Source organism: Anomalospiza imberbis, chromosome 15 (genome assembly GCF_031753505.1).
Source record: "Anomalospiza imberbis isolate Cuckoo-Finch-1a 21T00152 chromosome 15, ASM3175350v1, whole genome shotgun sequence".
NCBI lineage: Eukaryota > Metazoa > Chordata > Aves > Passeriformes > Viduidae > Anomalospiza > Anomalospiza imberbis.
Window position 1 is genome coordinate 13,445,007 of NC_089695.1, and position 12,734 is coordinate 13,457,740.

Consider the following 12,734-nt stretch of genomic DNA (forward strand, 5'->3'; position numbering starts at 1 on the left):
AAACAGCTGGAAGGTTCTTTCCTCCCATACATTGTAGCATAGAAAATTTGGATGTCCAGGGTGAAGGAGTTTGGGAACTTGTAGGTCTTGCTCATCACGCATAATCGAAAACACTGATGTGTCAAGATGCAAATGTAACTCAGATTGTTGTTGTTTATATGTTACCTGTATACAGATGGATGTGTCTGTGAACCTGAGGATATATATTTGAATTTGCACTACTTTGGGAAGACACAGACCTCCCCCATGGCTTGTAGTCTGTGTGTTGCTGTTGAGTATTGCTGTTAAGGACAACAGAGTTGCTCACTGTGTTGCCATCAGTGCAAAGAAAAAACTTCCTGGCCCCAGTCATGTGTGCAGCCTTGCTGGGAGAGCAAGGTTGCTCTGGATGGAGGTTTCAAATCAGGAAAGTAATGTCATTTTCAGAAGCAAATATTGATGATCTCAATTCCTGCCTTTCCCAAATTGCCAGAAGCTCCTTATCCAGGCTGATGTTGTGGAAGTGCCAAGGCTGAAAGAGACATTTGTGTTTTAAGCAGTGATACCAGGATGAGTCAGTGAGAGCCTGATGTTTCAGAGCTGATGTGCCATAACAAAGGCACTGGCAAGGGAAGTCGGTGCCTGACTGGGCCTTGTGTCACCCCAGGCATGTCACTGTGTCCACCTCTGATGTCCATCTTTGGCTTTGCATGGGATCCCATTTCACCAGTTCATGGATGGTGTGAGGATAAATCACTGTTGATGGTGGGGGCATTGGAAGTATGGAAATCAGCTCTGGGGTCTTGAAGCTGATTTCAGGGAAAATAACTCACTGCTTTAGAGTGGTCTGGCGTAACACTGAAGTAATTCAGCCTGCTGAACTGAACAGAGGGATGGAAGTTGTGGATGCATTTCCAGAGCTCTAGCCAGCTACCAAGGCCGTGGTGTAGAAGTAGATGCACTGGATTAAGGCTTTGGTTCCACATTTGTAAGTCCCTCATGATTTTATTGCTTTCTTAACATGTAAGAAGGAAATACTAGGGTTTTGAAGAGCAAAGACACATTCCCGTCTGTTGAGTTTGTAGGAGGCTTTTCTCCACCTTGCTGAAGATATGTCTTCTTTGGGTATTGGGTTTTGTCTGCCTGTGCTGTGAGCTCAGAGATGTCCTTTGCTTGGCACTGCTTCATCCTCTGTTCTCCAGCTGGTTGGGGACCTTGCACAGCTGCCTCCAGGGTGGGGCATGAGTGTGTGTCTGCAGCAGATGATAGTGCTTCAGAAAGTGTTTGTTACATGTCAGCAGTGTTGCAGAAAACATTACCTACAGAGCTTGGGGCTTTTTTTACAATTCTGTCTGGTTTTTAGAAGATAAGTTAAAGCTGAGACAGGATTCCTCTAAATGGTAGCTGCACAGGACGCTGTGCAGTCTTTCTCATACCTTTCTCCAGAAAAGTCTTAAAGTTGGTGCTGTGCTCTTTCTTCCCATGCACTAAGCTTATCTGGAAGCTGTGGTATCTCAAGACACAGTGAAGTGTGAAGGCAGCAGGCAAAGGCAGAGTGGCACTGCTCCTACCACCAGAGCTGTTGACTCCCTCACCTCCTTTTCATTGCTGAAGTTATTGAATGAGGTAATTTACTCTGGTCACCAGAACTCCCACACATGTAATCAGGGGTCTGTTTTTTAAGCTTAATCTTCTGAAGTCAGGTGTATCTGTATGGCTGGTTCCCCCTCTGGATGAGAAGTCTGTTGGTCGTCTCCCAAGGAGATGGTTAGCAGAGTGATGGAAGATGCTGAGTTGCAGTGTCAGGGTTGGGAATTGCATAGGTGGGGGGTGCCTGAGCCAAAATTCAGCCATTTTGTAGGCACAGTAGCTGTAGTGTGCCCCAGAGCATGTTCCTGCTTGTTAGCCGACGGATGCCAGCACCGGCCTGGATCCTCAGCCTGGATCATCCCCGTGTCACGTGGGAGCACTGTGGAGGTGGAAGCACAGCAGTGTTTGCATCCCAGTTACCTAACAGTGTTTGCAAATAAGGCAGTTGTTGAAGAAAGGCCTCACTTTCCTTCTGTCTGGCACAGCAGTGCCTCAGTCCTCTTCCACATCCCACAACCAGGATTTGGCAGCTGTAGGGTGCTTTTCAGAAGGAGCCATTTCAAACCATGTGGTCTGGAGTTCAGATGGAAAGCTGAGAGACTTCAACACCCCTGAGAGATGTAGAGTTGGGCTTGGTGGGCCGAGGGACACACTGTCACATTCCCACTGCTGCTGAGGAGGACTGGGAGGGCACATTTTCAGCTGGATGGCTGTGGATGACTTTACTCCGAACACCAAACTCCTCTGCCAAGCAGCCGGTGCTGCTCAGCTCTAAGGACTTGCTATGTGAGATTTGCTGCCTGCTTTGGAAGGGAATACTTCTGCCACTTCAAGTGGATCTCCTGCTAGCTTAGAGTGCTGTGCCTGTGCCCTCCTGGCCTCCTACATGCTGCAGCCAGCCCTCCTCTCCATGGTGGAGGATCCCAGCCTTTTTAGTCTCACCTCTCGAGGAGCTGCCTCTGGGTGGTTTAATTGCTTTTCTTTGAGCAGCTGTAACAGCCCTGTGCCCTTGTTGAATTCCAGAGACCAGAGCTGACTGCAGGATGCAGTTGTGGATGTGCTGGTGTTCAACAGAGCAGCAAGTGATGCTCTGTCTTGGTTTCACCACTCCTGATGACATTTTTTCATCTGCTGCACCCTGACCTAATCATTTTGTACAACTGTCAGCAGTGTCTGAGATATCTTTCTTGAGTTCATAAATGCCTCTTTGAATTAAACACTGTGAAGTTCTCCATAAAGAGATGAGGGTGATACTACCACTGCAAGGAAGTGGTTCTTAATCCTTTAGAAATAAAAGGAGGGGAGATGGATTTTTAAATTAGGAAACTCCTATGTTGCACTCTTTTGTAATTGGGTATTCTTGACTCCTTTGGGAAGACTTAGTCTGATTAGAGTGTTGTACTCTTCTGTGCTCTGTATTGACATGGGAGGCAGCCACCTGTAGCCCAGGAATTTGCTTTATTAGAGAGAGTGGTTTATGCAGCAGGATTCATGTGAATGTGAACCCAGGAAATTCAGAGTTGCTATATCAGAGTTATTTAGAAAAACCTGGAATGTCTCTGCATCTTGCTTAATGTGGGGGGCATAAGTGAGGATTCTGTATCTTCTGCTTGTAAAAGCATGCCTTGAAATCAACTCAGCTGAGGTGCGGTAATCCTGAAGTAGCACAAAAAGCAGCCCTTCTGCTTGCTCTCAAAGATCACAGGGATATTTGAGTGCCTTGTCATGATTTTAATGCTCTGGATTCACCAGCAGGAGGAAGCCCCCATACCTGTGCTCAGTTTAATCCAGGTGGTTATGAGACTGTAAGATTTCTACAGTACATTTAGAGACATCCTGCTTAGTGGGAGACCTAGGTATGACTTCCCTAAATTCCTGGGAAAGTTTGCTGCACATGCTCCTACCACCAAATCACTATTACTTTCCCCTGCCCCAGGAGATGGAGCTGGATTTCTATGCTTTGTGTTCCTTGACCTCACAAGCTGAGCTGCTGCTCAGTCTCTTCTTGTTCTTGTGCAGCCAGGGAGGCAGGTTTACAGCTGTGCAGGCTGAGGGCAAGGTTAAGTGGTCACTTAGCAAGTGGCCACTGCTCAGGGGACAGTCTGGTCCTGCAGGGATGCCTCTGCCAAAGTCTCCAGGAAGGTCCTGGAATCACAGCGGGAGGAATTCAGAATGATGCTATTTGAATTACATCACAGTCTCCTTTCTGGAAACCCATTCTGTTCTTTGAGATGACAGGTTTTCCAGAGGCATATTTTGTGCAGAGTTCACACTTTTGCCTTGTACAACCCCTCTCCCCCTCCACTGGCACAGTGGGAGCTGCAGTCTCTTCCTAGACAGTGTGAACGCTTGGAGCTGGAGGGTCTCTCTGCAGGCGCTTGGCTCTCAATTCCTGCCTTTTTGTTGTTAAATATTTACAGTGAGACGTACCAGATGCTTCCTAGGAAGGGTTTTGTCAGCTTCCAAGTCCCCAGATGCAGCTGCAGAAGAGGCTGACGGCCATGAAAGGGATGGTGTCAGCACGGGATCGGCAGCGATGCAGTGACCTCCTCTCTCTCGTGCCTCTGGCTGTGCTGGCTCATCGGCCACAGCAGGATCCAGGCAGAGAGCACCCTTCTGTTGATGTCAAGAGATTAATGATGTCTGTTCCTCAGGCTTTTTGTTTTTCTTCTGCTTTGACGCTCTTTCACTGCAGAAGGGAGCAGGTGATGCTCTTGGATTTTGTTGTTGCACCTTTTTCCTAGGGCCATCTCTCCGCAGCAGTGGTGCTGCCTTGGCTCTCATTCCATTCTGAGCACACTGTTGTCTGTCTCGGTCACCCAGCCCTGAGGAGAGAGGGCTAGACTGATCCAGGGGGTCAAACTCCTGTCACCAGCTCTGGGCATCACCAGCCCTGGGCATGGAGAAGCCAGCAGCTGGAGCGTTGCCGCTGCATGCGTCTCCTATGCTTGGTCACACTGGTCAGGTTCCCAGTGTGCCTCCTGCTTTCAAGATAAGGTCCAGGACCTTGGGCTAGGCCCCTGTTTGTTGCTCTTGGTGCTTATCAGCTTTTGCTGCTGACAAGGTGACCTGCTGCAGAGCACTGAGGATGGGGAGGGAGGGTCCCCCCAGCTGGGGCTGTGTGCTGGGCTGGCCCCTCCACCCGGGATAGCCTGGACGTGCACACAGGGCTTGCTCCCGTGCCGGGTGTCCCTGTTTATGTATGACAGCTCCTGCTGGATGGGGATCTTCCCGGGTGCCATGGAGGTAGGATACTGGGAGGTGGCAGGTTGGCCACCCCCCCGAGGGGTGGCCAGGGAGGAGCAGGCTCGCTGGGTCATCGTTTTTCCAACTAAATATAGTTGCCTGTGCTTTCATAAGGTCGGGATTTTTGCATCACGTGACTGTCTTATCCCTCCCGGCCGGCAGTCAGAGTAGGGGATCGTGTGTCTGAATGGGTAATAATTAACTGTTAACTAGCTTTTCATTAGAGCCTGGCAGAACTGGCAGAACGGTGCAGCAGAGGTAAACTGGAGCGGAGGAAACTGGGAAACTGTTCCTGATCCCTCCTGGAGGGTGGACACCCCCTTTTAATTTGCAAATCAGTTGTTCCCAGGTGAGTGGGCTGGGTTGGTTTTTTTGTTTTGTTTTATAAGGAGTTGTGAGTCCTGCCTGGTGTCTGCCCTGTAGTTCCTGTCCATGTCAACCCTCCCTCTCCCCCACCACTGATTTTAGTTTTTAGGTCATGAACTATCAGCTGGTCTCTGAGCTGGCTGGGAGGAGGGCCTGACCCTCGATCTCCTCCACAATTTGGCTCACTTGCATACCCTGGGCTGCTGCAGCCTTGCCTCGGGAGGCCTCCTGTCCTAGCACTGAGGTGTCCTTGCTGTGCCTCGTGCCCAGAGCGGCAGCTGGATCAACTCGTGCCTTTTCTCAGGGGCCCGGACTGACACGGCGTTTTCTCTGCAGCGCCGCCGGCTTTTCCAGCCCCTGTCCCTGAACCATTTAACCTGACAGTGTTTGCAGGTGTCCTTGAAGACTTTTCTGCCTTCCATGCCGGCAGAGGAATTGCTGGTGACATGCTCCTCCAGCTGGAGATGTGTCTGCACCAGATGTACTGGGTCAGGCACTGGTTCTGGAGTAGCTTTTCCTGCAGAGCTGGTCGATACCTTTTCCCTGCTCAGAGAGAACAGGGTGGCTGAGCAGCTGTGGGGGCCTGAGCCAGCACAGCTTCCTCATGTTTGACAGTTTCTGAAGTCTGGTCAGCTGGGTGACCTTGGCTGTGTCCCCTGTGCCATGCTTCTTGGTTTCTGGGAACCATTGGCTTTCCCTGGAGAGAATCCTTAGTTTAGGATTCCTTTTTTTTTTTTTTGTAGACAACTGTGTGGGAGCTGGTTCATGTGCCATCTCATTCTGTGTGTGCCTGGCATCTCAGGGATTGTGTGCAGGGCTGTGAGCATGGGTTGTATGTCAGGAGTTTCCTAGAAATCCTCTTCAGGGAAGAGGTTTGCTTGAAAAGGCGGTGGAAAGATGTCACTCGCCCTTAAGAGGGAGTTCATTTGCTACCTTTAATAGTAGCTGTCTGTGCCAGGAGGAATCCAGGCTGCCCTCACTGACAGTGTTAATGTTAGAAATGCTCGTCGGCGTTTCCTAACCCGCTCCTCCTGGAGTGTAGCTGGCCACAAGTTGAAGCGTTTCTGTCTTGGACTGAGAGGCTGCCGTGAAGATGATCATGCATTTTTGGTAAGTCCAGACCCTTCCTGCCCCTCATTTGCTCTGGAAATAGATGTCAGACCCTGCAGATAATGCATGTGCGTAGAGCTTGTAGCAGCTTTGTGCATTTAAAGGAGCAATGCTGTTCCTCAGCTCCCTGAGGAGGGCTGTGGTCTGACTGAAGCCCCTGCTCCCTGTGCTGCCCATTTGTGCTGTCAGCAGAGGTGGGCTCTGCACGTGTCTTGAGCTGCTCCTCCTCTTCCGGGGCTTTCAGGACTATCAGCTGAGGGATGTGAGGGCTTGGAGAGCTGGGATTATAACTCAGATGCCCACACTCAGCCTGTGACAGTGCTGTCCTGGCTCTACCTCCCTGCACATTTCCAGGTCAAACTCCTGAGTTCCTGGAGCTGCCTGGGACACCCAGGTGGGAGTGTTCTCATGCTCTCTGTGGAGCTGTCAGATGCCCTTTTTGAAGTTATTTTTAGAGAGTGATCTTTGCAGCAGTTGCAGAGCTTACATTGCAGAGAGGTGTAGGCAGCTCTTTGCTTCCATTGCTGTTACAGTAGGGCTTGTACAGTGGAGCTTCTGCTGAGGACGTGTGGAAAATTGCTTGGAAGGCTTTGAGCCAGGGTACCTGCAGATTATCTCCTGCTCCAGCTGAGCAGGCTTCCCCTGTGCTTTACAAGCCTGAAGCCTGCTCAGCCATCCACCTTAAGGATCCAGTCTTCTGCTTGGTCCTGACCTTGGCCATTCTTCTGCAGTTTTTCTTGCACGTACAGGAAACTTCTGATATTGCTGAGGTCTTGCAGATACTTCTCTTACCTTAGTAAGCAAGGCCAAGCACTGCCCACTGGGAGCTGTGAGACCACGTGCTGCGAGTGGTGGGGCTGGCTGTGGTTCTCTGCAGTCCCCAAGAGCAGGTGGGAGCCCCTGTTGTGGAGGCACCAACCCATTTGTGCTGGGAGATGTCCTTGTGATAACATCTCATTTAAAGCTGTCAGAGAGCTCCATCCAGTGCTCCCTTGTTTCCCCCTCCATTCACTCATGTGCCACTGTGATTTGGTGGGAGGTAGAGCTGTAAAACATTGCAAACCTCCTAGAGGAGGTGCAGTCTGTGGGCTGAGCCTGTCCTGGACCCTTGTGGCTTTGTGTGCCTTGTGATGCCTTCAGCAAAATGTGAGCATGCCAAGCAGTCAGTGCTATAAATCCCAGGCTTTTCTAAAGCTCATGTGTGGAGCTGCAGCAACAAGTGTTTCCCATCTCAGCTCTGGCACAAGGCTGAGGCCGTGCTGGGAGCAGCTCCTTGGGAGGCAGGGCAGGGTGGATCTGCTGATTGTTCTCTAGGGGTATCTGCACCTCTCTGCACACAGGGGTGCTACCAGATTGCTCCCTGGGGAGGCTGAGGTCCCCTCCCATCTGCTGATGCTTCCCAGTCCCTTTACAGTAAGGGTGTGTTGCCCACCACAGCCTCTTGCTGATGCAGAAATGGGTGCAGCACCCACAAAAGGGGCATAAAGTGTTTGCCTATCCCCCAAGGCTTCTCTGCCTGTAACTTCAGGGGGTCCTCTTTGGTATGGACTCAAAAAGAAAAGAACTTTGTCACTGTCTGCAAGAGGCAGGCTGCTGGTGGGACCTGGGACTGTTGGCTTGCAGGTCACATCTGGCCTGCAGGACTGATCCTAAAAATGTCCCTGTGTGCTGTTGGTGGACATAAGGCTCACCAGCTGTGTCCTCTGATGGCTTGGGCAGGCTCAGACTGCAAGTCCTGCGCTGAGTGCATGGACAGTGGTGAGTGCCATGGGAGAGTCTCCAAATCCATGTCATGCCCCTGCTGCTGTGCAGGTCAGGTCACCCTGGGAGAGAGATTGCTTGACTCCTGGAGCAAGGACAGGGACAGGGTTGGTGGCCTGAGTTTCTCATGTTGGGAAGGTGGGGATGCACCTTTGGAGCTGTTGTCTCCCTAGGTATTCTTTTGGGCCAGGAAGGGGATTCCTGCAGCCACAGTGGGGTCCTGGCCTGCCTGCCTGCGGCAGGTTGCCTGCTGGGTCTGTCTTACAGGAATTTCTTTGAGGGTTGGTGCTGTTTAACCACATCTTTCCCCGTGTGTCAGCACCCCAGGAGGGACTCTTCTGCCCTCACGAAATGACTCTGAAGGAGCTATCTTTTTCCTGGGAAAACAGATAAATCCCACACAGAAACATTTTTTAAAATGTTTCTTGACTCACCCTTGCCCAAGCTGCACTTTCTCTTTCTCACCTAAAAACCTCGATGCCAGAGTGGGTGCCCTGTTGTGTGGGTTATGACCTAGTCTTCACATGTGCCACGAGTGTTCTGTGGAGTGTGGGAAGGAGGGAGGATTGTTTGGAGACAGAAGAGTGAAGTGGATCCTGGTGGACTGCTGGGCACGTGGTCGTCTGTCTCATACAGCACCCTCAAGCTCCTGCCAGGGCTCTGGGGAAACTGGGGATACTGGTTTGGCTCCTGCAGCCCCATCAGGACCTGCATCACAGAGCATGTGCCCCTGCCTCAGCCTCTTCAGCACAAAGTCCAGGCTCTTGGCTTGGAACCACCTTTATCAGCAGTTTCTGGTAGGTGCCAGGCTGTGGAGCAGGGAGCGGGATGGCTCCGTTCTGTCGACCTGGCTGCTGGGTAAGGAGGGGATGCTGTGTCAGGGACAGTGTGCCAGAGCTGAGGACTCTGCATTCCTGCTGGGAGCCTGGGCTGCCTTCTGAGGCTGTCCAGCTGCTGCTGGAGCCCTTGTCTGCATTGCACATGAGTGGTACACCTGGAGCAGCCCTCACAGCATTCTTGCTATAGGTACACGTATTTCTCCAGTAATGCCAGGTCTCTGCCCAGCACTGCAGATTTATTCCCTCTCTTCATTTACCTTGTCTAAAATTCCATTAGAAATTCCATTGGATGCAAGGAAAGGCAGAAAACCAGTTGCTGGGTGTTTGGTTTCATTTTCCCAGATAAGGTGGTAGGTATGTCTCCTTGGCTGAGTTCAGTGGTCCTACATCAGATGTCCCTGTTGAGGCGGAGGGACATTTAGCTGTGGATCTGCTGTCACTCTGGCTATCTGGTGCTTGTGCAAGGATAAGAGGCATTTGCTCACCTGGATGCCCCTGTGAGCCTCCCACCCCAGGACTCTGTGCCCCAGCCAGGTGTGGGCTGCAGGAAAGCACGAGATGTCTGCACAGCTTTGCCCTTGGTGTTTGTCAGGTGCATTTGGGAGTGAGTGTCCAAAGCTGGCGAGTACTCTGGCTGTGGCACAGCCTCGGGAAGGGTTTGGCTGTGATAGCTGCTGTGGGTGCTCCCACCTTTGCCTCATCCCCTTGGTTGCTAAGAAATAATCTCCTCGTGGCTGGGCAACCCCTTGGCTGGACAAATGATCAGGTTCTGGCTGCAGGCAGCAGATCAAAACTCAAGACCTGCTTTTCTGTTCTTGGCTGTGCCAGCATCTGCTCTGTGGCCGCAGGCAAAGCTGCTCCTTGCTTGCCTGCCCGCTGTCCCCGTGCCAGCCTCACACCACTAAAGCCCTGGCTCCTGCTGCAGCTGTTTTGTCTGTCCTCTCACACTGAGAGGCCCTGTTTCTCAGGAGGTGGTCAGGCACTGCTAGTGCAACTGAAATTGCTTACTGCCACCAAACAGATGCAGAAGGAGGGTTGTGAGACACCCGGAGGTCTGAGACATCTGTCAGCAGCTCTTAAAGGCTCGGCTGTGAACCAAGGCAGTATCCAGTGTCCCTCACTGCTTGTGCTGAGCTCCTGCATGGGATGAGCTGCACTTGCTTGTTCTCCCCTTGCCAGGCTGATGCAGTGAGGTTTTCCTGCAGGAGGTCTTCTCAGCTGAAGACCACAAGATGTGTTGCTGGTGCCCCTGGTTATGTTGCTGTGCCCTGGAGGGTGCCAGGCATGCATGGCCTCTGCTAGCCGTGATCTTGGCTCAACAAATGCTGTGTCTGGCCACGTGTCCACCAGCACAGTCACACCCTCTCCATCTCCTAGTTTGGTCTCCACCATGAATTGCTGGATCTTGGCTCCATCCATGCTCCACAGCCTCCCTCCCTGCTGGACTGCAGCCCTTTGCTTTGTGTTTTGTCTTCCCCAGTGCTCTGCAAATGCTAATTAGTCTTCTCAGCACCTCAGCGAGATAAGGGATCCCTGTTCATATCTTGCAGATAAGGAAAGCAGCAGAACTTGTTTCAAACAATCTCCTCCCTCCCCCGCAGAGATGGAGTCTGCGGCACCTGCCCCTGCAGCCTGTGCCCCTTGGTCCTCTTCAGTGCTGCTTGTGAGGCCCCTCTCTTTGACTGGTTCCCAAAAAAAAGGCACAAGAACATCTAAGGCCTTGAGGGCTCCTGAGGTGAAGCAGCTGGAGGAGAAGGGGCTGGATGCCATTGCTGTGAGCGCTGGGGCTGTGCTGTGGAGGGAGCAGGCACCTGGGTGGGATCCTTGCAGGGAGAGAGCTGTCCCTGCTGTCCCCCAGTGCCGGAGACCCGCCTGTGCCAGTCCCATCAGTGCTGATGGAGCAGGCAGGGTGCTCTGTGTCCGTGGAGAACCGGGCTGGCTGTGGGTTTGTGCTGTCGCTCCTGGTGCCTTTTGAAGCTATATTTAGTTGGTGACATCTGTGGGTGTTGAGTGGAGGATTTTGGGGGCTGTTTTGAAAGTGCTGGCTCTTCCTACACTAGCAGGGAAGTTTAAAAACCCTGTGGCAAGCTTTGTGCCGTGGAGCCAGGATTCTCAATGAAGTGCACATGGAATAAATGAGGGACACGTGGGACTGCTGCTGCTCCTGAAGGGAGGCACTGCAGGTGGGTTGGGGAGGTCCTGGGGGAAAAGGGGAGGGTTCAGGGATCCAGCTGAGAGCTTGGACTGTTCTGCACTTGAAATCCCCATGCAGGAGCCATAGAGATAGGAATTGGGGAAGGAGAGTGCACATGGCTCTGTCCTGCCATGTCTGACTCTGCCTTATTGACACTTCAAAGCCTCTGAGCAAGGCCAGGATGAATCACTGGTTTCGAGGCTCAGAAGGGGACCGGTTTTGATCATCCAGGCAAAGTTGTCCAGCCTTGTGAGGGAGATCAAAGGCAGCTTTGAGCAGAGCTGAATAGGCTACTCAAGGTGTTTCCTGGGGCATCCCCAGATAGCCTGTGCTCCCACCCTCACCCTACCCCAGTCAGGGCTGCTTTTCTTCTAAACAAAGCCAGTGAGTCAGCAGAAATCCTCGCCGCAGCAGCCTGGCACCTGGCACAGGCTGCCCTTTGGGGCAGGGCCCAGTGGGCTCTCCTCTCACTGTGGAGCACCAGCGTCCTGGAGGAGACCCTCATCCGTGTGGGGCTGGTTGGTGTTGGGCAGGTTGTGCTGCTCTGTTGCTCAGACTCTGCGTGCCCTGTGTGAGCCTGATCAGAGACCTTGCAGCCAGACCTGAGGGACAAAGCAAGTCGAATTCCTTTTTCTGCTTGTAAGAAGGTGCTGTGTGAGCTAGAGCCAAGACGGGCCATGGTGAGGTTGAGATCTTGACTTGCTGTGAGGTCTGTGGTGGTGTGAACCCTAACAGTCTCACTCTGATGTGTTAAAACACCCCACAGGTGCTTCAGTGCCTAAATACTTTCAGCTGTAGCAGATTTAGGAGCTTGATGTGTCTGGCTCATTCTCTCTGTACATTTCCTCCTTGAACTTACTGTCCCTGCTGGGATGCCTGACTTCAAACCAGGATTCAGCAGCCACAGACTTTTGCATCTCTCTGTCAGAGCCCTGCTCTGCTCCTTGGGGAGCACCGGCCTCACAGTGCCGTGATGGGTCTTGACTTTTCAAGGGCACATTTGTTTTGCTGTTCTGTGGGTGCTTTGCAGCATGAGCTGAGCTCCTTGCCCCCCCCGTGCTCCCCGGCTGGGGAGGGCAGAGCTAAGGCAGGGACTGCCATCCTGCAGCAGGATGGGTTAAAAGTCCATCTCTGGGCCACCTGGATTGGTCAGGGGTTTTCTGATCTTCATGGGGCAGTTCTGAGACTTGAGGCAGGAGCTGGCTGTGTTTTCTGTTTACCTTTTCCTGTTAGCCCTCCTTTGCTCAAGGGGGAGCTGCTTTGCTTCCTACCCACTTCTCCCCAGAGCCAACACTCCCACTCACAGCCCTCAGCTGTGTTTTAACACTTATGTTGTCCTTCTCTTGCAGAACTTACAACTCCAGCAAAAGTGGTGAGAGCTGCCAACCCGAGACAGAGGAAAGGAAGCAAGGTAAGGCTGTGCCTGCTCTCCTCGCTGGCCCTCAGTTTCTGGTGCAGTCAGTGCTGCATGAGCCTCTCAAGAGTCTGGAGAGCAGAACTCTCCCTTCACAAGCTTGGTTGTGGAGAGGCTGATGTGCCAGCCTTGTTCTCTATTTTCTCTTCAGCATTTTAGGGGTCTTGCATGCTGCTGTGACTGGTTTTCTGCCCAGCTAGGTCAGGGGAGACCTTCTCACCTCCCCTCTAACAGG

The 12,734-nt window shown here is 52.2% G+C and overlaps 1 protein-coding gene across 5 annotated transcripts in view; it reads left to right on the forward strand.

Moving 5' to 3' along the window:
• Positions 1–12,734, forward strand: part of LARP1 (La ribonucleoprotein 1, translational regulator) — a 40,822-nt gene that overhangs the window by 16,362 nt on the left and 11,726 nt on the right. For 4 of the 5 annotated variants that reach the window (XM_068205982.1, XM_068205981.1, XM_068205983.1 and 1 more), the window contains one exon: positions 12,435–12,496. In XM_068205982.1, the coding sequence (XP_068062083.1) occupies positions 12,435–12,496 (62 nt within the window). Of the gene's footprint in view, positions 1–6,267; positions 6,292–12,434; positions 12,497–12,734 lie in introns of those variants that run through there. The other variant, XM_068205985.1, reaches the window with a different exon arrangement.